The sequence below is a fragment of the Lipotes vexillifer genome, unplaced genomic scaffold (genome assembly GCF_000442215.2).
Source record: "Lipotes vexillifer unplaced genomic scaffold, Lipotes_vexillifer_v1.1 scaffold793, whole genome shotgun sequence".
In the NCBI taxonomy this organism is placed as follows: domain Eukaryota; kingdom Metazoa; phylum Chordata; class Mammalia; order Artiodactyla; family Lipotidae; genus Lipotes; species Lipotes vexillifer.
Window position 1 is genome coordinate 56666 of NW_006774859.1, and position 24493 is coordinate 81158.

A 24493-nucleotide genomic window follows, 5' to 3' on the forward strand; every position below is an offset into this window, starting at 1 on the left:
TCCTGCTTTCAGGTTGACGCCCACATTACCTTTCATCTCCCCATCAAGTTAGATAACTGCCTACAGAAATCTGCCTGTATCCTCTATAGGACAGCAACACTGAATCAATTAGTGTCTTAACCAGAAAAAAGCAGAAACCACCTCTAGCATTTATAATAGAGGGAACTGGTTACAGAGGTGAGGGAAGAGCTGGGATCCAAACGAAAGTTAGAGAGGCAACTGGAGATTAGCCACGGCATGAAACCGCTGCAGGCTGGAAGGGGGAAGTGTTCACCGTACAGGGCATCTGGAGGATGCAGGCATGGGAGAGGAAAGAATGCAGTCTGGGACACCGTGTGCATACGTTGGCATGCGGGGGCAGAGATGTCTACGTTTTGCTCCCCCCTCACCCTCTCCCGAGACCCTAGTGCCTCCCACTGGTGGAAGCCAGCTAATGAGGAACCCAGGAAGTGCAGCCTGCAGGGGGCAGGATTCCTAGCAAAGCCTGAGAGCAGAGTGGGGAGGAGGGGATCTGAGGGCACAAAGGTCCAGGACTGACTCAAACAAAAATTACAAACCCCGCCAGCTGGTGGTGCCAACATCCCTAACATGACGACTGCCTGGTCTCCAACACTGGAGAGGACCCAACGTCTTGGTGTTTACTGTGTTGAAGTTAGTGGGACAATGCATTAGTTTTCCATTGCTGCAGAACAAATTACTACAAGTTCAGCCGCTTAAGACAACCCCCATTTATCAGCTGTAGTTCTGTAGGTGAGCAGTCAGCCTGACATCAGTGTGTCAGCTGGGCTACATTCTCCTCTGAAGATTGGGTGAAAATCTACTTCCAGACTCATTTCTGCCAATGGCAGCATTCAGTTCTGTGGCCAGGCTGGCTGCAGCTGGAGGCTGCTCTCAACTCCTAGAGGTCACTTGAATGTCTTGCCACGTGGCTCCCTCTGTCTTTAAACCAGCAACAAGGCTCAAATCCTTGTTATACTTCAAATCCCTGGCTTCCTCCTCTGTGATCAGTCAGAGAAAACTCTGCTTTTAAAAGGCTTATGTAATCTCCCTTTCTTAAGGTCAACCATACCATGTAAGTCACCTAGGCTTATCATGTGGTGAAACCATCATGTATTATGTAGGGTCTATACACTGGTGGGTGGGAGAGTTGGGTGGGCAGGAAAGCTTGAGGGCCATCTTAGAACGTAGCATTCTGCCTACCATAGATAGGATAGTAAAAAGTTTCAGTTTGTAATCCCCTCTCCTCTTATCAATTAACAAGTTATGGGAAAAGTATACTATCTAGATGTGAACTATTGGTTATTGGTCTTGTGACTGGACCGTGATTTGTAACTTGCGACATGAGAATTTTAAGTAGTAAATTGATGCAATGAAATTTGTATAGAATTGGAAATGATGTAAACTATGCAAAAGTTTGCCAAAAAGTGGAGATTGTTTAAAGAGAACCAAGTTTAGTCAATCTTTGCTAATGCAACAGGACAGTTGCAATTAGAATAAATTGAAAGTTTCACTTTCAACTTCAACAAACCTGGGAAAAGCTTATTGTTTCTTAGAACTGTAATCGATGGGGCAACTAAACCTATACTTAGAGACGGATTTGCTTGGTTACTTTATCTTGGGTCCTCTGCTTGATGTTTTCTTTATAATTCTACAAGGAACAACCATACCATCAATTTGGTGATCTGAATTGTTTCTCCTAATTATCTAAAAGATATTTCATTTTAAGAAGGCAAATATTACCCAGAGAAAATTTTCAGAGAGCACCAAGCTACAAGTAGGTAGATCCAATGTTCTAGTCTGGGAAAATTAGTATGTATAAGGAGGCTGCCGTCATGGCTGTGTGACCTGTGAGTTGGAGAGACCCTGCCATTAGAAGACCCTTCCCCCATCACACACACACACACACACACACACACACACACACACACAGTCCAATGTTCTGCTGTTGTTGACTTGAATATTTAATCATTTCTCAACAAGGGGCTTTATATTTTTATTTTCACTAGCCTCCACAAATTTGCTATATAAACAATGACATATTAATAATGTATATTTCAATGGGGTTGGACAAATTCAGCTTTCAATTATTTTAGTAAATTTTAAAGAGTAAATTTGTCCCACCTGTTCTGATGAAAGTAGATTAATCCACAGAATTAAATTGATACAAAACTGATTGAGACCACTGTGATCTTTGTTGTTGTTTGCTGTATTACATACTCATCATTTCAAGTAGAATATAAGGATGAAGTACAATATTACATTGTCAAATGTGACTGTCCGTAGAATGAAAAATGATCTGCTGGGTTGTAAACTCATTTCAGTGAGAGACACTGTTTTGCCCAGATCTTAAAACATTATTGGTGATCATTAAATTTAATTGATAGTGGCATTTGTTAAACAGGCTGAGTAGAAGAACATTTTAATTTTTTATCTAAAATAATCAGCTATAGGGTAGAACTGTTCATAAAAAATGTTGAAGTTGTAACAAGAGGCAAAATTATGATCGTGAGTGTGGGTTCAAGCTCCTCATTGCCTACATATGAATCCCAACTCTGCCATTCTATAGCTTTATGGCTAGAGAATTAGGGAGAAGGGCTATAGTATCTTTTAAATCATACTTTCTTAATTAACAGAAATGATTTAAGGGTAATTCTGCCTTAAGAAAGACTCATATTTCCAGTTTACTACTCTATCTCCATATTTGGATAGCTAATAAACTTCTCAAATTTAAAGTATTTAAATAGAAATCTGGATCCACCTCCATTCCCTAACTGGTCTCCACCAGTGTTCTTCAAATTAGTAAGTGGCACCTCTACACATCCATTAACAGGAACAAAAACCTAGGAATCATTTATTAACCTTCTCTTCTCACTCCAGACATCAATCTACCAACATATCTTATAGGCTCTGTCTCCCAAGTATCTCCTAAAAGTACCCTTACTCTATCTACCACTACTTTCACTCCAGACTAATCTATTTCTGTCTCTCACCAAGGCTACTGCCAGCTTCCAACTGATGCCCCAGCTTCCATTCTGTCCCCTCTTCAGACTCCCTTAAGAGTCTATTATCTATGTAGCATTAACATAATCTTTTCATAAGTCAAACCATATCATTTTTCTACTCTAGATATTAAATATTCCAATGCCTGCCCATCACACTCAGAATTAATTCCAAATTCAAGAACAAACAAATCATCTGGCACGATATCTCTCCTGGCCATGTCGATGACCTCATTTCCGTCCACCAAAGGCCTTCCCTCATTCTCTTTATCTACACTGCCCATCTTGCTGTTGCTCAAATACACAAGCATGTTTCTGGCTTAAGAACTTTGTACTACCATTCTTTCTGCCTTGAATACTCTTTCCTCAGATATTTACTTAATTCAGATCCCTGATCAAAGAAGACTTCCCTAACCACTCGTCCAAAACAGCCCTCCCTGCTTTTCCTTATTATTTATCTCGCAAAATTTTGTCTTTAAGCAAATTATTGCTAGTTACTATTAATTAATTCTAATTCCTTTACTAAAATACAAGCTATATGATGGGAGAAACTTTGCTAATCTTGTTGACTAGTTCATTCCCAGCCTTTACAGCAGTCACTGACACTTAGAAATTGACCAACAAATATTTGTTGAGCAAAGACAAGCGAGCTACACAATATCCATTAAAAAGTGGATGGCCAGGACTTCCCTGGTGGCACAGTGGTTAAGAATCCTCCTGCCAATGCAGGGGACACAGGTTTGAGCCCTGGTCTGGGAAGATCCCACATGCTGCAGAGCAACTAAGCCTGTGCGCCACAACTACTGAGCCTATGCTCTACAGGTCGCGAGCCACAACTACTGAGCCCATGTGCCACAGCTACTGAAGCCTGTGTGCCTGGAACCTGTGCTCTGCAGCAAGAGAAGCCCCAGCAATGAGAAGCCCACACACCACAGTGAAGAGTAACCCCCACTAGCCGCGACTTAGAGAAAGCCTGCACTCAGCAACGAAGACCCAACGCAGCCAAAAATAAATAAAATAAAATACAAATTTTAAAAAGTGGATGACCATATTCTCATAAAGCTTTGACTCAAAAAGTCCTATTTGGCTTTGACTCAATAAAGCTTTGACTCAAAAAGTCCTATGTTCCTTAAACATAGATTCAGAAATAAAAATGTATTTTTTAAAGTCATGAAATTTTGTAGAAATGATCATCTTGGCACATAGTAAGTTTCAATAAATATCAGTGAATAAAACATATAATGGGAGGCACTCAATACATATTTGATGGATGAATGAATGAGTGAATGAGGATGTATTGGCCAAATAAGTTACTATGGTAACCACCAAGTTAAGAAAGAAATATACAAAATTAAAGGCTTACTGAATTAAAACAAAGCTAAATATTTAAAATGCTATATCTTTCAGTGTAATCAGGCAGATATAGAAAAAGAAATGTTCAATCATTTATGAGGTGCTTTTTAAATTTAATTTTCTCATAGCTAACAAAGAATATTATCAGAAAGACCAGGTGAGGCAAAGATTGATGTATTAGTAAGGGAAATGCTAGCTGCTATAACAATAACCTCCAAAATTTTGCTAGCCTGATACAATATAAATTTATTTTCCATTCACATGAAGTCCAAGTGAGTGTTTCTGATTTCAGATATTCTCCTTCAAATAGACTTTTAGGAACTTAGGCTACTTACTTTCTGTGGTTACCCATCTTTAATATGTGTTTTCAGAGGTCAGCACACAGAGGGAGAGGCCAGAGGATCACACATGGTACATTCACCCTTCCTTGGGTAGAAGTAAGTCACATGATCACACAGAGACACAAGAATGACTGAGACATGTAATCCAAGAGGAAGAGGAGATAGGTTTAGTGAATATGTAGTGAGCTTTCCCATGAAGTTTGGGATTTAACTAAGGAAAATATGGAAGTCTCTCTAAGACAAATTGTATTGGCATATGTGTATGTGTATGTGCCTGTGCGTATAGACAGGGAAAGTTCAAACAATTAAAATCTATTTGGAAGAACATTAAAAAATATGATTTAAAAGTTGTTAGTACTTGGGAATATAACAGGATGTTTCCTATCAAGCTCAAAATTGGGAAAGTAAATTCAGCTTTGAGAGTTAAAGGCTAAAAGCAGCACAGGAGGTATGTGAGCCTAGGCATGCAACATAGGAAAGAGGGAGTATGGCTTCCTGGCTACTGGAAGATGAATGTATTAACACATCAATAATATAACAGTCAACACTATAAAAGAACATATGAAAATAATAGACAATAATAGAGAATAATAGAGACAAATGTCAGCAGTGCCAGTGTCAAGCTAATAGGTAGATAACTTTAATCAGTGATACATCAGTTAACATCAAGTATTCAAGATCATTCTTCTGGTGGTACCTTAGTCTGATGTTGTTAAGCATTTGAAAACTAGTTTTACATGTTCTGATCTAATGCACATCAGGGAAACCTGTGATTCTTGGGTAGCTCTGCTGACATGGAGAGAACTTGTTGATCACGGGGACTTTGAGGGTCCTTAATCCTGCGGTGATGATTTCTCAAGGTAGTTAATTATGGCTTCTGATTGTGATTCTGGAGGGGAAAGCTGACCATGACCATGCAAATATTTATGAGCTGTGTAACAGCTAGGTTTTCACTGTAAGCTAGCATATTGACATTCTGGTTTTTATCCTAGTTTCCTGTGCATTGTCATTAATCTGTGAAGTCCTTCTAGGGCTTTCTGCTTACCCTTGAGTGGAGAAAAGGACAATCTCTTGGTCTTGAATGTGTGGAATGATAATAGATATGTTTTTCTTGATGTTTCTTCTATTACTTCTAGCTTCACTTTTTACTGTTTTCTACGTTAGATTTTTAAGGTAATTATATAACACTAGCCTTTAAGCTTTAAATACTTTAATGTGTGAGTTGAAAGTGCATTCAGAATATATAACTGTGAAACAAACAAAAAAGGGATAACTAAAGCAAAATTTACATTTTGTACAAATTAGATACAATCTTGGACAAATACTGTAACAGTGAAGCAGAGCTACCTATTAATGTCTTTAGTGTTAGAAAATAGGTATGTGGTATTTACTTAAAATTCAAAGGTTTCAAATAGTATAACTAATTTTTAACTCTACATTTAAAGGAGAATCCCTGATCCATTTGCACTTATTTATACATTGCCTCACAACTCTATTTCCTATGAATTAAAAATTAATTTCTTTATGTGGAAATTATTTTATAAGTATATGGCAGAAGTAGGCCATTCAGGTCAAGCTAAAACAGAAAAAGAACCTTGCTTTTTAAACCAATGTGGATTAAAATGATTCAGAAAATCACAAGATAATGGCTTCAAATTATCTGTTGTAGATCGTGTGTTTTATTTTCGTTTCCAACTAAATATGACATTTAGAGAAGAAAAGTTTAAAATTTGTAACAGAGTTTTTATATTCATATTTTCTACCATACAGTACAGATTCTTCATTGGAAAAAAATATCCTCAAAGCAAATAGAAAGTAGTATTTTGACTTAAAGGAATCAAGAATAAATTTAGGCATCCAGTTTGAGCATATCTAAAATTTGAAGAATTTAATTAATTTTGAAATATAGGTAAATTTACTATAGAGGTTCCATTTTCTACACAATAAGGTGGTGAGCTAACTAATATAACTATGAAAATTCAAATGGACCTCAAAACTAACTTAAAAATTCTCGGGGGCAAAGAAACTATGTGCTTAACTATGGCAATTTTCATTTGCAGACCTGCTCCATTGGGCTTCTCTGTGGTAATGAAATAAGAAGAACCACCTGTTTACCTCCCAGCTCTCAAGGAAAAGAGGCCACTTCCACACAAACATACACAGTGCCCACCTCAGGGTCTTCAGTCAGTAGCATCCCACCTTCCAGGGCTACCCAACTGTGGGCCATAGTGAACACTACTCCAGTTGGTCAAGGTAAGTAGATGAGAGTATGATGCAGAGAAATTTGAAAAAGTTATGTTTAAAACATATTTTCTGACTTATTTCAATATTTATTTTTCTAAGACACTTGATTTTTCAGGGCTATAAAATTGGCTTAGAATTTTTATTGGTTATGTGCTGTGTTTTAAGTTTTAAAAACGTTGGTGTCCTTTATGAATAAATACTCTTTCTGAAACAGTGCAAAAATGTTCACGAATAGTCCTTATTCTGATACGTAAATTTTGGTAGATAACTGAACCCCAATTCTACCTCATTTTGTTTCAACTATCAGTAAAACTTATTTAAAAGACCTGTACTACTTGCCTCATTATGTCTTTATTTAACATCCTCTGAATCATTATATGTAAACTTATATTCCTATTGACTTATTGGAAAAACACTCAGATTTTTAAAAATCTGTTCTTTTCCTATTGGGAAGTATTTTGACAGGTTGAGTATGTTTTGACACGTCTTATTTAACTTACTAAATCAAATGGTGCCATATTGTAAATAGTATATTGTATGTTAAATTCCAAATTCTTTCTTGTCTCTCAGGATAAGTAGAATGAGAATTATAGCCTTTAACAAGGTATTCCATGTTTAAAAAATACTTTTAAAGCCTAATGGATATTATAAGCATAAAGGTATACTGCTCTATATTTTTTCTGTATAATTTCTGTTCTTTTAAGGAGTTAATTTGGAATATAATGGTATCTAATATAAAAAAAATTGTCTATTCAGAAAGTAAAATGAAATTACTAATATTTCTAACTCATTAGGTCAAATATTATTTTATATTTTTCACTGTCAAAGAATTGTAAATTTTCATGTTTCATACTTCAAAGGCATCATTATTTTGGAATTAAGGTTATTCTAAAGAAGACCATTTGTTCTGAATTTGGCCACCCCAGGGAGTATGAATAATAGAACTCTGCATTTATGCAGCTTGTGAAGTCACTAAACTTTCTCATACACTTTTATTAGAAATATGATTTACAGAGTTACATTTGTCTGCATTTATATAATGTGTATGAGGTGCAGTGTAATTTGCAGAAGATTCAGCCCAGGGCTTAATCCATTTTTCTTCTTCCTTTTCTTTCTTGCTCTCTCATTCTTTCTTTCTTACATTTTCCTCTCTGAAGGTCCAAAACAGACAGACTTTTTCCAGCACGACGTTCTCCCAACCACTGGTTTGGCAGCATTAAATATTGGCACGTCCTCTGAAAGCTATTTACTCGAAGAACTGATTTCCACTAAAGAGCTTTCAGCAAAACACAGTCTTCCTTCTTCAGCAGATGTTTCCTCTTCTCAGTTTCTGAATTTTGGTGCTCATGACCCAGGACATATCGTCGGGGGCAAAACATCTGTACCATGTATGCCCATCCAAACTCCAGTGGGCGCACCAGGACTCTTTTTCCCTGATAGGGGACAGAGCACCCCGTTTATCATCTCTTCCTTAATGACAGATTTTATTTTTCCTACACAATCTTTATTATCCGAGAGCTCCCGGACTGTTGCCTTGTCTGCTACCACAATGAGTTCAGTAATTAGTGGTGTTCCAGGGGCTGATGTTGAGTTAAACAGACACTCATTACTCTCCCGTGGCTTCCCGCCCACAACTGCTTCCGTGAGTGCACCTCCAGTCGTCTCTCAAGAGGATATTGAAGAATATTCAGCTCTTTCAAGAAGAGAGTCCTGGAGACTGCTGAGCTCTTCGATGTCTCCCATTTCTTCTAAGATAATCATATCCAAGCAGGTAGCCATCTTAAATTCATCAACTCTGCACCAATTCACCACACAAGCCTCCATTCCCAGTGAAGATCAGGTTATTACCGAAGCATACAGCAACCAGAGACTCACAAATATAAAACCACAGGCTGCTGATTCTTTAAGTGAATTAAGCCAAACATGTGCAACGTGTTCTATGACTGAAATAAAATCCCTTCATGAATTTTCAGATCAATTTTTGCATAGCAAACAGTCCCACTTTTACGAGACATTCTGGATGAATTCAGCAGTATTAGCCAGGTGGTTTGCAAGAATGGGAACACAAACTATCACTTCTGGACATTCACTTCCTTCGGCTGCTGAAATCATGCCATCAGTGGCAATCACAGAACTGTCATCTTTATTTCCTTCTACAAAGAGTACAGAAAGAAGAATTTTAGTCTCATCCATAGAAGAATATGTTACCCTATCAGGTAATTTGGATGTTAATTTATGTTTGGATAAGATGTGTTCATCCATTTTCCCTTCACAAACCGTCCCTTCAGACCTGACAAATTCGGATTTGGCTTCACAACTGACTGCTGATGATCCTTCAGTATCAGAAAACATTTTTAAACTATTGAAAATAGGACTCTATGGTACAACTTTGGGTCCCACTGAGATGCTGAATGAAGACAAGTTACTGGGCATGCGAGAGCATGAAGGGTCTTATACCCAGTTCAAACCTCACACAGGGGATCAGTTTCTAAATTTTGAATTAAACTTTCAAAGTCATCCAGAAACTATACATTCAAGTGACCTCAAAAACAACCTGCCACGACATGTAGACTCCACATCTGATTTTTCAGAAATAACCTCTCCTGTAGCATTTTCTATAGTTTCAGCAACTCAATCACTTCCAGTACAGACCTCTGTCCCCATGTCTGTAGTTATGCCAGATTGGACATATTATACAGATTATCTGACCTTAGCACCTGATTTAAAAGAAGAGGTCAGAACTTCTTCAGAATGGTCCAGATGGGAGCTGCAGCCTCGTGGGCGTGGTCAGGAATCTCCTGCAGCAAGTCAAAGGCTTTCCATCACTAGATCTCTTATCTGGTCTTCCCTGGAGCCCATTCCAGCACCTCCTCAGATGATGATTTCTGGTGAGTTTCTCAGTTTTAATTCTGTAAACTTTTAGAAATGAGTTTCTTTCCTACAGAAAAGAAAAAGCCTGTCATGGTCACCAGGTGTTCTAAACAGCCCCTTTGTAATCAGGGCAGCAGCCAGTTCAGTGTAGATGGCCCTTGCTGTTGTACCTGTCACAAGTGGTTATTCTTTACACACTGCCACAAAGGCTCCCAGATCAATGCAGGAGTATGTTGGAGATGGCTATACCACAGGCAATCAATCAGCAACAACTAGTTCAAGTCATCACAATGGATCTTTCAAAGTTTTGAAATAACTCTTATTATTCTCATTTCTTGAAATAGCTTCTTTGTCAGATTGAACACAATATAACAAACACTTTCTAACATTTTCTTCAGAGCTGGTACTTTTTAAACTGAAAAGATGAAAAAATTCAAGGGAACTCTATTGGATTTTCCCATCTTACATGGTGTGGTTTATCCTTTTTTTTCATGCAAAGCCATGATGCTTTCACTGTATATATGACACAGAATATAAATTAATGTCTTTTATTTAACAAAAACACCATATAGCAACTGACAGAAAATAATATCCTGTATATGAATTTGAATTCAGTCTTGAAATAATTATTGAAAAGCCACTTTTCTTAGATAACTGCTCTTAGCTTAAAGCATTTTAGAAATTACTAATCTCCTTTACCCTTGTAAATTACTATCAAGTTAGGAAATGTGCAAAAAAAGTTTAAGAAATTGTATTTTACAAAAAGAGGATTTTTTTTTCATTTTTAAAAGAGTTTTATCTTGTGGCATTTCAAGTGTAATTGTGGCAGTGAAGTTATTTTTCCTTCAGTGAGGAATTTATTAGTTTTGTGTGTGTATGTGTGTGCATGTATGCTTCAGAAGAAATACACATTATATCAATATTTTAAAGTTTTTAAGTGAGTGACTTATGGCTGGCAACTCAATAATATGAAAGACCAAATCATTATATTTGGTGTGTCCAATATGATATGATTTTCTTTACAAAGTTTCTAAAAATAACATAGTAATTTTAATTACAAATTTAAAAGTAGAATCCTCCTTGTACTTTTATAAGATGATAGCTGGTTGTCTAATTTATAACTTATTGGCAATGCCTAACACGTCACTGCTCACAGAGAAGGTTCTTAGTAAATGTAGCCAAGTTACACCTCCTCTCCTACAGTAACCAAATAGCCACCCCTGTCCAGACAATCAGGACACAAATTCCCCATTTATAGGAAATTGAATCCTAGTTTTGCCCTTTATGAGCAAAATCTTGTCACATTGCATTTTGCTCATCCCTCACTCCAACTGCAAACATGCTTTGATGGTTTTGACCTCCTCCAATTCTCCAAGCCTCCTTCTAGTTTCTCTTGCCTCCCTAATCCTTTTAGACAAGGTAATCAATCATTTCCAAGACATGCTGGCATTTTTCCAATATCTTCATCCACTATATAGGTCAGGGTCAAATCAGGGAAAAGATAGCAAACTCCAACTGGGCATTTGGGGAGAGTTTAATAAAAATATCATTTACAAATATATGGGTAGGGTATAAGGAAACAATGAGGCATAGTATGGTTTGCTGGGACTAGTACCAGCAGAATGTCATTACTGCCCCTAGGCCAGAACTGGCAAAGGAAAGGGCAGTTACCAGGACCCAGAAACTATGGAGGAATGCTGCTAGTTTACAGAAGCTGTGGCTCCTCTGTAGGGGAAGACACAGCAGTCCAAGGCAACCCAAGATGGAGAAGCCCAGGAGATGTACACACAAACTCACTGTCTCTTGTCCCTGTTGGCCAAACCCATTCAGGATCTGGAAAAGATCTTTAAAACCACATCTGGTCTAATAGTTTCATGTAAAGAAAAGGTGGAGTAGGCCATAGTAGAATGTCCTGCAGTGCTAAAATCTTCACTACATTCTAATACACTGCTAAAGTATGGAAGGAGTGTGTCGCTGATGCAAGGAGAATTTCCTTGTATGTTTCTAAATTGAACCATTGGGCACTACTATTTCCTCCCTTCATGCTGCTTCCATACTAGGAAGTATAAAAGGTGGAGAGCCTGTTGTTCTGTGCTCCTTTGCTCTGGTGGATTCCTCACCTTGCATTGGGTTGCTGAGAAAAAAAAAAAAAAAAAGAAAAACTCTGTGCTCCTTTGCTCTGGTGGATTCCTCACCTTGCATTGGGTTGCTGAGAAAAAAAAAAAAAAAAGAAGATACCCCAAGCACCCTCTTGTGATCAGCAAAGTGAGCATCATGGCACACCCTCTACCAGTGTGTCTCCTAGAGTTTGGTGGGACTTTTGGCGCATATGATTGCTATTTTGCAGTTCAGCCACAGCTCTATTAAGCTGAATGGAAGGTGTTGTGGTACACCGTCCTCTAAACAATCCAGTCTTTGTGGTTTGGTCTAACTCATGAAGAAAATGAAACTTAAGAGAGAAAAAAGAACATGTTTTAGCAGTTCATATTAATTTTCTGTAGTAATATGTCTACTTTTTTTTTCTACCAGTTGTTTGGAAGAGTGTAAGGGAGAGCAACCGGAGATTCCTGACCCAAATATTCTCTAGTAGCAGTGGGTAACAAAAATAGCACAAAAAGAAAAGTTTGCATGAGTTCCATTTATTCCATTCATAGTTGTAACGTTTCAAGTTAAAAAAAAAAAATCCAGTACTATATTAGTAAAATTCTAGAAAATGGTAAATGTTAATTTTCTCCAGGAAGAAAAGAATGAATCAAAGTAAGATATTTAATAATACAATTTACCACATCATTAGATACACAGACATTGACATTCATTTTATAGTTTACTGAGAGTGTTTATTTTTTATATTTTCTTCTTTCTATTCTAAGGGATTTACATCTCCAAATCTTTTAGGTATATGTTATTGTTAACAAACATAACAATATAAATAGCTCACAATGATACTTAATCCCATTCCTTTTTTTTTTAAACATCTTTATTGGAGTCTAATTGCTTTACAATGGTGTGTTAGTTTCTGCTTTATAACAAAGTGAATCAGTTATACATATACATATGTTCCCATATCTCTTCCCTCTTGTGTTTCCCTCCCTCCCACCCTCCTTATCCCACCCCTCTAAGTGGCCACAAAGCACTGAGCTAAACTCCCTGTGCTACGTGGCTGCTTCCCACTAGCTATCTATTTTACGTTTGGTAGTGTATATATGACCATGCCAATCTCTCGCTTTGTCACAGCTTACCCTTGGCCCTCCCCATATCCTCAAGTCCATTCTCTAGTAGGTCTGTGTCTTTATTCCCGTCTTACCCCTAGGTTCTTCATGACCTTTTTTTTTTTTCCCTTAGATTCCATATATATGTGTTAGCATACGGTATTTGTCTTTCTCTTTCTGACTTACTTCACTCTGTATGACAGATTTTAGGTCCATCCACCTCACTACAAATAACTCAATTTTGGTTTTTTTTTATGGATGAGTAATATTACATTGTATATTGTGCCACATCTTCTTTAACCATTCATCAGTTGATGGACATGTAGGTTGCTTCCATGTCCAGGCTATTGTAAATAGAGCAACAATGAACATATTGGTACATGACTCTTTTTGAATTATGGTTTTCTCAGGGTATATACCCGGTAGTGGGATTGCTGGGTCATATGGTAGTTCTATTTTTAATTTTTTAAGGAACCTCCATACTGTTTTCCATAGTGGCTGTATCAATTTACATTCCCACCAAAAGTGCAAGAGTGTTCTTTTTCCCACACCCTCTCCAGCATTTATTGTTTGTAGATTTTTTGATGATGGCCATTCTGACCAGTGCGAGATGATATCTCATTGTAATTTTGATTTGCATTCTTCTAATGATTAATGATGTTGAGCTTTTTTTCATGTGTTTGCTGGCAATCTGTATATCTTCTTTGGAGAAATGTCTATTTAATTCTTTTGCCAATTTTTGGATTGGGTTTTTTTTTGTTATTGAGCTGTATAAGCTTCTTGTAAATTTTGGAGATTAATCGCTTGTCAGTTGCTTCATTTGCAAATATTTTCTCCCATTCTGAGGGTTGTCTTTTGGTCTTGTTTATGGTTTCCTTTGCTGTGCAAAAGCTTTGAAGTTTCATTAGGTCCCATTTGTTTATTTTTGTTTTTATTTCCATTTCTCTAGGAGGTGGGTCAAAAAGGATCTTGCTGTGATTTATGTCATAGAGTGTTCTGCTTATGTTTTCCTCTAAGACTTTTATAGTGTCTGACCTTACATTTAGGTCTTTAATCCATTTTGAGCTTATTTTTGTGTATGGTGTTAGGGAGTGATCTAATCTCATACTTTTACATGTAGCTGTCCAGTTTTCCCAGCACCATTTATTGAAGAGGCTGTCCTTTCTCCACTGTACATTCCTGCCTCATTTATCAAAGATAAGGTGACCATATGTGTGTGGGTTTATCTCTGGGCTTTCTATTCTGATCCATTGATCTATCTTTCTGTTTTTGTGCCAGTACCATACTCTCTTGATTACTGTAGCTTTGTAGTATAATCTGAAATCAGGGAGCTTGATTCCTCCAGCTCCATTTTTTGTTCTCAAGATTTCTTTGGCTATTCAGTGTCTTTTGTCCATTCTTAAAGTTGAAACAGAAGAGGTAGTTCCATTAAACTCATAAACTAGTCAAAATGCCTTTTATGTACATATTTCTTCTTATAGTATTTAGAAAATCTAATGGGAAAATGCATTATTTAAGTAACCAAAAACACAAACTACTGCTGCTTAATACTATACAGAACAAAGTTTAAAAGGTGAAATATTTTGAATACCTTAAAAGTAGATAAATGGAGACATATCTTTATTTGAGAGCTCAGAAGTGTGATCCCTTAACACTACATAGACACTACATTTGAAAAGTATACAGCAATTTCAAACAAGTTCAAATGGGATAATTGTTGAACCCTGATCAAGTCATTTTAAAGTGAAAGAGAGTAGGAAGAGAAATATTGAAAAGGAATGGCAATAAGAGAACTTGTTTCTAAAGTATTAAAATAAACTTTAATAAATGATTATGATGTTATCACAGGGATGCAGATAAAAAAAACAGAACAGAAAGTCCAGATATATATGTATACACATTAGATATAAAATTACATAGAAAAGAGGGATCTTAATTGATAAATATTTTAATACTAAATTATGTTGATGCATTCTGTTATTTTGAAAACTCTTCCCCTATATCTTATACCAAAATAAATCCTATGAGTACTAACTAGACAAAATTACAAAATAAAACTTTAAGTAATGTAAATAAAATATAAGTTAATATTTATTTGATCTCTAACTGGAAATTTTTAATCTTGAAGCAAAAATAGAAAATTATAAGTAAAATGTTGATAGTGAGTATATTTATAGTAGAATAACTAAAATTAATACTTTTTAAGCCAAAAATGATCATAAACATAATGCAGTTATATGCAAAAATGTATTGCCTCATAAGATAGACATATGGCTATAAAATACTCTGTCAAATCAAAGTGGTAAAGCTGACCACTGGAAGCGTAAAACAGTTTGCTATAAACACACAATAAAAATATATTTCAAAATTATCAGAACCAATTGAAGATAGCAAATTTAAAATGAGACAAATTTTATCTGTTTGCCAGTTTTTGGTTTTTGTTTTTGTTTTTTAATTGTAATACTCTGAATTGGTGAAGATTCTCTACTATTTGGGGGAAAGTAAATGGACACCCTCTTTTCAGAGGTTGCTTGCCATCAGAAATGTTTTAAGTTTTAACATATCAATTTCAGTTTTAGGAAATTATTACTGATATACCCAAATTATGTTATTAAAATAATAAATATTTGGAAACAACTGTGTTCAAAAGTGGTTGTTGTACTAAATAAATGCTGACATGAAAAGTTGCTTCTCTCATACTATTAAGTGGAACTGATAAAACCACATATTTGCTCAGACATGTGTAGTGCAAGCACACCACAAATATACATACATAAGATTCTTTCAAAACATTAATGTTGCTTTTAATATTGTTTTTATTTTCTGAAAGTTTTACACTGATTATATATTTTATACTCATAGTAAAATATGTTTCTGCAAATATTTGTGTATACTGAGAAAAAAAATGTCAGAAAGTATATTTAATCACTTTATTCATATTAGATCAAAATGATCAATTTTACAAGAACCTTGAGGAAAATATTCATGTAGAAAAAAAAGAAAATAATTGCTAATTAACCTTATTATAGTGACAAGAGAGTCAACTGAAAAAATTGTAGTATATTTCTCTGAAATAACACAGAGATATATCTTTATATTCAAACATGCCATGCACTTTTTTAAAACTAAATTACTATATATGTTGAAATCATTAGTAATGTTTCTGCAGCATTTTTATATTTTAATGAAATTGGAAAAAAAAATGGAATGGCATTAAGCACATCATTTTATCCAATATTCAGATGTTAACTTGCTGACTACTTTGTGAAAAGCACCAGACAGTGCTATAATTTTTGGTTTGTTTGTCTGTTTGGCCCAGAATTGCTCAGATGCGAATTATATCTTTTTAAAACAATCACACCTGTTTCTCATTTCTATCTCTTGGCAAATTTTGAATCATGTTTTTATCCTAGGGTTTTCAAATGACTCATTATTATGTTTACATTTCATAAGCCAGCAAATTTGGATGAAGAATCTTTCCTTTGGTGAAAACCACTAAGTGTCAGAGGAGACAGACATGTGAGGCTGACACGTGACACCTCGTACTGCACCTCCCCTTAGCCCTGTGGGCAAGGAAGTAATTACATAGTGATAGAAGCTTTTGTTGCAATATCGAATAGTCACTTTTGTTCTAGTTTACTTGCAATTTATAAAACAAATCCCATATATAACTGACCCTGTAATGAACACCACAGTTTTCCTGCAGGTCAAACTATATCTGCTGACACCTAGCACAGGGCAGTAATAAATTCAGAAGTAACATTCTGACATTTTCTCTCCTGTGCATCTTCCAGCACCTTCCACAAATGAATACCCTGTGCTTTTTGTGTTGTGTTAGTTTGCAGTATTCAAAAGCATTCATTATTTGCATTTTATTCCCACTGGTCACTAAAATGAATTGTATTATTGACACCATATACAAAATATAGTAGTGTGAATATAATAATTTAATAATATTTTTTTTTCATGCATGTTACTGTTCTTTAGTTTCAAAATGCTTTCATCTTTATTGTTGAATATCCATCTCAGCAATATGTGACCTTGGGAAAATTAATCGCATAGACCAGTGATTGGCAACGTATGGCCTGCATGTCAAACCTGGCCAGGCCTACTACCTGTCTTTGTAATGAGTTTTGCTGGAATATAGCTTTATTCATTTGTTTACGTATTTTCCATGGCTGATATTGTACTATGACAGCTGTCAGCTTCCAAAGTGGTGTTAGAATATGCATCCTCCAAGACATGTAATAAAAGCAGTTGAGTTAGCTTGGTTCAGAGTTAGCTCTTACTAAGAACAAAATGCACATACTAGCTCTAAAATATGAAATGTGTAATTTTGATCATGTGACAAAAGGACGAAATTCTCTTATGTTTGCGTTTAAAACTGGCATTGCACAATATAAAGATGAATGGTCAAAATTTTGCTAATAATTGAAAATTTAAAATTTGCTTGGAATGACCTTAAACAGCAAGTAAAAAAATACTATGAAAAGATGGGAAAGAGACCACAGGTAAAAAGGGAAAAGCTTTATATTTTAGTACCTTTAATGGAACATTTTTTTCTGCTTCTTTTAAACAAATGACCTCACATTTTCATTTTGCATTTGGTTCCCTGAGTGGTGTATCCAGCCCTGCCTGTGCTATTGCGGTTCTGGAATTCTCTTCCCTCCTCCTCCAGGTCGGTTTCATGTAGTTTTGCAGTCCAAATCCCCCAGGGTGTGTTCTTAAATGTTTACCCTCTCTCTTGTCTCCTTCCTTTCACACACTCTTCATGCTTCTTCTCTCAATTCTCATTCCTTTATTCAAAATTTGTCTTTGGAGGTGAAGCACCTACATTCATGGCTTCAAATACATGCAGAGGTATAAACTCTCTCCCACTTTCAGAATCACATTTTTAACCAGTCAGTGCCTCAGAAACCTAAGATAAAATCTTTATCTCCCCAACCGCAACCTCCATCTCTCTCCCTACTCATACATTTTCTCCTCTGATTCATACCTCAGACATGAAATTTATATCCATCTATTTTTACAAACTTCAGGGTAAACTTTAGTTCATCAAAAGCACTATGGATTCTATCTATAAAGTTCTCTCCAGCAGCTTCTCAGCTTACTACTATCACTCCAGTTTAAACTCTTATCATCTTTTTTGTACTACCACAGTTATCTCTAAAATTGACTGCTTATTTATAGTCTCCATTCTCCCAGTCTCTCTTCCACATTACTTTCAGAGTTGTTCTTATGTGATTTTTATAATTCCTCTGCTTAAAAAACTACAGTGAGTCTTCATTTCCTATCAGAAAAGGTTTAAATCTGAAGCATTACAACTACTTCTCTACCACCCATTTCCACCCTATTTTTGAAAATCTCTCCTCAATCCCATCATACAGTTTCACAGCTCTCTCTTTAGGGTCCATAGTCCCTCCTCATGGGTGCCCTCTATTGCCCAGTTTGTGAGAATACCTATCCTCAGGGTCAATGCAAACATCTCCTCCTATCGGAAGACGTTTGTAAAAACACTTACAATTTATGTTTTCCCTTTATTTTTCTTCCCTTTATTGTCCCTCCCACCTTGGCACCTACGAGTCTGTTCTCTATGTCTGTGAGTCTGTTTCTGGTAAAACCTATCTTAAAGCTGGTCACAAAGTTTGTCATCAACTTAGTAAAAGGGAGGTTTAGCTGTGATGGCTACTACGACTAGAGCAATATAAGCTGTGGATATGCAGAAGCTGGAGGTTGGGAAAAATACCCTAAAATACCCTAAGCATGGCTGAAGTGTCTGGTCCCCTAAGGAAGAAGTTGGATAGCTCCATATACAGTAATCTCAAGGAATTATGAACTTATCAGGTCAGGATGCCTTTGGTTATCAAGTGACTTGACACCAGGAGACCCTAGGCAGCTGGTGAGACAGGTAAAGATGGGGAGGTCTTGTTTGTTTCTGAGCGTGATCCCAGCTGTTCAGGAAGTGCTATTCATTTAGGGAACAGCTATCTGCTCTTGGGCAAGGACTCAGCACAGTGGGAGTATGAGGCAGAATGTCAGCTCTACAGTGAGAGTATGAGTGAGTATGGGCATTTGATGTTCCCAGCAGAGGACCTAAATAATCCAGTCCTGTGATCTGGGCCAGTGTTACAATAAGACTTGCAGAACACTGTCACAGGGAGGAAATGCTTTGGCCAAGAAACAGCACAGATCTTCGTGGACATCTCTGGATATTATGGGAATGAAGATGCAACTCCTAGTTTCAAGGATGATTTTAATAATAGTAGCTGCCATTTATTCAATACCTGTTTAGTAACTGACAGTGACTAGGTCCCCTCCCAACTTTGCAGATGAGAACCAGGTGGAGACTGTCCTGGCTCAGGTCCCTCAGCTAGTAAGTATCTCATGGGCATTGGAATTGGAGTTGGCGAGACCCAGATATGATGAATTGTAAGGATAAGATAACATTCAATGAAGGGAGTGTGGCTCTTCTTATTTTTCATGTCTTTTTTGGCTCCCATTCTTGGGTAGATCTCAGTGGGGCCCTCTGGGGAATGGCATCCCTTCTCTGGAGAGTCCAGGAAGTAGGGGAACAAGGTTCAAAACTGGGGTAAGGATTTGCAGCTCATGGGCTTTTGCCCATGGGTAGGGACAGCGTACCTAGTTCTTTTGTCAAAAGCTTTCCCCAAAGGAAAAAAAAAAATGCAGCCAGTAGGCTTTATGTGGTGGTGATTTCTGGACCCCCTGGGGTAGAGCACCTTTGACAGCATACCTAATTACTTAGTTCTCCACAGATGTAGTTTTTCTCAATTCTATGTACTATTGTCAGTCACTTGTACATAAGAAATTAATAAAAATATATTTCTGTTGCCTCCCAAATCTATTTATACTTGAAGCATGTGGTGCAGTATGACAAGCTGTCACTTTTATGAACATCAGTCAGCAGTATTTTGAGATGCTATTTAATGTCAGTAATTAAGACATTATTTAAATCCCTAGACAGTGTTTTCATCTAAGTGCAACAGAGATTTGCATAACTGATGTTATTCCTGAATAACCGTGTTTCACTTAGTGAGGATGTCCTGGTCTCTGTTTGTGGTGTGAGTGATACAGTGCTAAACAGAACACATGTCTCCTGCCCTCCTGGAGCTTAAATTCCAGTGGAGAGGGACAGATAGTAAACACTGAGTATAACAAACCTGTATTTCTCTGTAACATGTTATATATAATAAAGTGTACATAGTGCAGTTCTAATATACACATAATATACATATTGGGTGTATATACACATAATATACACATTATGTATATATATATATATATTATATATATATATATATATATATATATATATTATGTGATAATCTGCATGGAAAACAAAAAGCAGAACAGACTGGTAGGGGCTGTCACAGATTCTGCGCTGATGGGTGAGAGACAATGGTCAGGTTTGATCTTGCTGAGGAAGCAACTTGAAGGAGATAAGGACTGTGTAGGGGCAGGGAGGAAACACATGTCACCAAGAGCAAGTAGCCGATGTCGTTTGCTTGACATTTTTCTATGAACTCCATGTGGTGGAACAAGTAAGCAAGAGGAAGACTTGTAGAGGGTGAAATAAGGTATATAATAGGGGAGAGGAAACAAAATCAGATTCCAGGAAGTTTAGGTCATTACAAGGGCTTGTCTTGTACTCTGAGTGAAGCAGAAAATTATGCCAGGGGTTTGGGCAGGACAGTGATAGGATCTGAGTAATCACTCTGGCTGTACTGCTGAGTATTGATTAGTGGGTGGGAGTGGGGCTGACAAAGGCAGGGGACCAGTTAGGAGGCCAATGCCCTCATCCAGGTGAGCAATGCTCTTGGCTCTGTCCAGGTGGTGGCAGTGAAGGCCTGAGAAATGGTCAGATTCTGGATCTATTTTGAAGATTAAGCCAATAGGATTTGCTGATACACTGGATTATTTTTATTTATTTTGGTAATCAGTTTTTTAAGCAGACAGAAGTGTCTTAAACCACCCTCTGAAGACAAATAAGGAAAACTAGGCAAACCAATTTTTCCAGACATGCTGCAAATAGGATTATCTGACATTTTATCAGCTGCAAATGGTGTCTTACAATAGCTCTATTACAATGCAAAAGTCTGATAAGTTTATAATGACATTTTACTGATCATGGCCCTGAGGCACAGAAAGACACTCACTCCTGCATCTGTCATGAACTACCAAGTCATGTTCAGCGTGAAATATGTGTTTGGTGTTCTGTATTTATGCTTATTTGGGAAATTTATTTGTGACTTTGTGTTGAATAGAGTAACTCTCTACTAATAATAATATTCCATAATCCAAGCTATCTGTGCCCTAAGCAGTAATATAACTAGAATAGTACATGTATCATGTGTGTATGTGTATGTATGTGTATAGATTTTGGTGCGTGCCTGTGTGTTTGTATGTAACAAGAAGCCCATATGGAGTAGACAGACCCATGAACTATTAGAGTAGTATGAACTATTGAGAGAACACATGCCAGAATTAGAAAATATGGAAAGAGAAGAAGACAGATCCTGAGACACCGAGGTTTGATAATATTGACTTTGAAATTTTATAAATGTGACACTGATGCTAGAATTATAAATATATTTTGATGAACAAGGTATTAGTTTCCTAGGGCTGCCACAACAAAGGAACACAAACTGGGTGACTTAAAACAACAGAAATGTGTTGTCTCACAGTCCTGGACCCCAGAGATCTGAAAACAAGGTGTTGGTAGGGCCAGATTCTCCCTCTGAAACCTACAGAGGTGAGTCCTTCCTTACTCGCCAACTTCTGGTGGGGCTGTCAGCCCTTGGTGTTCCTAGGCTTGCAGCTGCATCACTAATTTCTGCCTTCTCTTGTCACATGGTGTCTCCCTGTGTGTTTCACTATCTTCCTACAAGGACACACTAAAATCAAAAAGATTTTTTAAAACCTTGAGTTATATAATTTAATTGCCTGGTAATCTGGCAGAAGCTTGGAGGATGGACAAATCCTAAAATTCCCATTCTCTGACTTTCTAACTCTTTGACTTTAGAATAACTATTTGATTAGTCTCTGTTATTAAATGGGACTACCACTAATTTTGTGGAGTTAATTTTTAGGATTATATGAGTAAATATATATAAACTGCTGTTGCAGTGCCACCTGAATGCTAGCCTCTCTCTAAGCTTCTGTTTTTGTAATTCAATTCTATACTCTCTTTTAGTTTCTAGACTACTGCCCCAGACACAGCTAATACCTGTCTGGTCCTTAAGCTCTGAGTACTTGAAATCTAAGCTTGATGGTTTCCCTTAATTTTATTGATATATGCTCTATTTTGATTTGCTCACTTACGGTTGACTAACTTACTCTATTTTGACATTTTATTTCTAGACAGAAACACACTCTTGCAGCTCTTGTAGTTGTAAACACCTGGTTGTAATTTGGCCAGGGATTTCTAACCCTTCCCTAGGTCTCTTTATTTCCTATTAATGCTTTGAAGTGTGTATCATCAGTTCCAGAAGAGTCAGTAGTGAGTGTCCCTAGATCTGGGGTGAGGCTGTCCTCTCCTTCTTGAGACATTCCTTCCTCATTCTACATTCACACCCTGATGGCAGCCAATGTCTAACCCCTACTCTCAGCTTTGAATTACAGGATCTTCCAAGTGTAGAAATAACATTAATTCCTATATCCCTATCATATTTTCTTCCCTTCCCTCCAAAACTTCTCTATTTTACTTTCTAAACAGTGATTTTTAGTGCTTAAGAAACAAGACATGAATATTCCATCCATATTTGAAAATTGAAAAAAATTCTGGATAGAATTTGAAAATTTCAGATGATAAGCACAACTCTTTTGATCTAAGATTATAACTATGAACTGTATTTTCTTATTTGATTTTCATAAATGCTCTTATTTTGGGTGAAGCTTCTCTAAGTAACTTACCATTTTGCTTAGATTTTGGATAATTTTTTTCCTCTAGTGTTTTTTTCTGTCTCTTCCTTTGATACCATTGCCTCTGTCACTCTTTACAGCATCTGATGGGCTCTCTATAATGGAAGGAAATAAAATAAGGTTGTGTTTTATCATTTTGATAGTGGAAATTAATAAACAGTGCAAGTTTGTACTTTTAGACCATTTAATATTTGTACCTGAAGGTAGGTAAGTATCGCTGTTTCTACTTGAAAAAAGTCATCATTTTTTTTTTCAAAACAAAATAGGGCCTGTAATTAAAGTAATATTTTTCACAAACTGGCTGAAAAATGTGTATTTATTTTTATTAACCTCACAGGAATTTCCCCCTATTTTATACTTATTTAATTTTTAAAAGCACAAGAGATAAATAATATCAGTTGAATTCCAGGTGGAATTCTAGGTGGAAACTGAAACATGCATGTAAAGGACTTATACTATTTTTATTGATGCCCCATAAAAATTAGCATATTGTTTTCTAAAGTGTCCTTACCACAGCATGGAGTTTAGAAATTGGGCTCTAGAACCAAGCTATATAGTTCCAAATCTACTTAGTAATGGTGTGATCTTGGGAATACTTAGCCTTTCTTTAAAATGGGAATAATAACCATGGCCACTGCAAACAGCTCTTGTGAGGATTAAACTAGACAAGGCATGTGTTGTGCTTAACTCAGTTTTTAGAGGTAGTCAGTCTATGTACATTGCATCTATCATTACTCTTAACATAAAATCAAAAAAGTACAAAACAAATCCTCCATTAAAACATTTTTAAAATTAGGAGAAAAACATACATGGTGAAGAAAACCTGTCCACAGTTGGCATGGTAAAGGGAGTTACTGAGGTTACAGTGCTCTTGACCCCACTGCAATGATGTGCTCATAGCAAGGGGGCTTGGCATCCATCTCACACAGTGAACAAGTGGACAAACTGAACCCATCTATATGGACATTGGAATGTTTCTTTCTGAGTCAACTGTATTTCAAGACACAGACAGTGGTAGGCATTACAAATGGTTAAGTAAATAATAGGAAGGTTCTGACTCACAGATAAAATCCTCACAAAAATAATAAATTTTATAAACATCCGAAAGTACTTTTCAAATGTAAAGTGTCTAGGAAAAATAATTTTCTAGCATAAACTAGAAAAGGCATGATTAGAAGTACCAGCCGGTAGATGAAGAAGCAGTTACCACATTTGGAGTGACAATTAATCAACTAGTTTCACCCCTTCACTTTACAAGAAAACAGAACCAAGAGGACAATTTGTTTCTAAATCATCTCCATGCCTATTCATCACCAAAATATTTGTTACAGATTTGTAAACATATATAAATTATTAAGTATCCTGGTCTACCCACTCTATCTTCAGAAATGTCAAGTTACACCAAATTTTTAGTTCCTCTGCCAACTACTATATTTGCTAACTATTCAAATATTGTTCTACTTGCCGTTCCACGGCATGTGGGATCTTCCTGGACCGGGGCACGAACCCGTGTCCCCTGCATTGGCAGGTGGACTCT

General features: G+C 36.6%; 1 protein-coding gene across 1 annotated transcript in view; it reads left to right on the forward strand.

The window, feature by feature from the left end:
- EYS (EGF-like photoreceptor maintenance factor) overlaps positions 1–24493 on the forward strand; it is a gene marked incomplete at its 5' end in the record, with an annotated part of 885136 nt that overhangs the window by 34385 nt on the left and 826258 nt on the right. The window contains 2 exons of the mRNA XM_007449587.1: positions 6754–6946; positions 8095–9825. Coding sequence (XP_007449649.1) covers positions 6754–6946; positions 8095–9825 — 1924 coding nt within the window. The remainder of the gene's footprint in view (positions 1–6753; positions 6947–8094; positions 9826–24493) is intronic.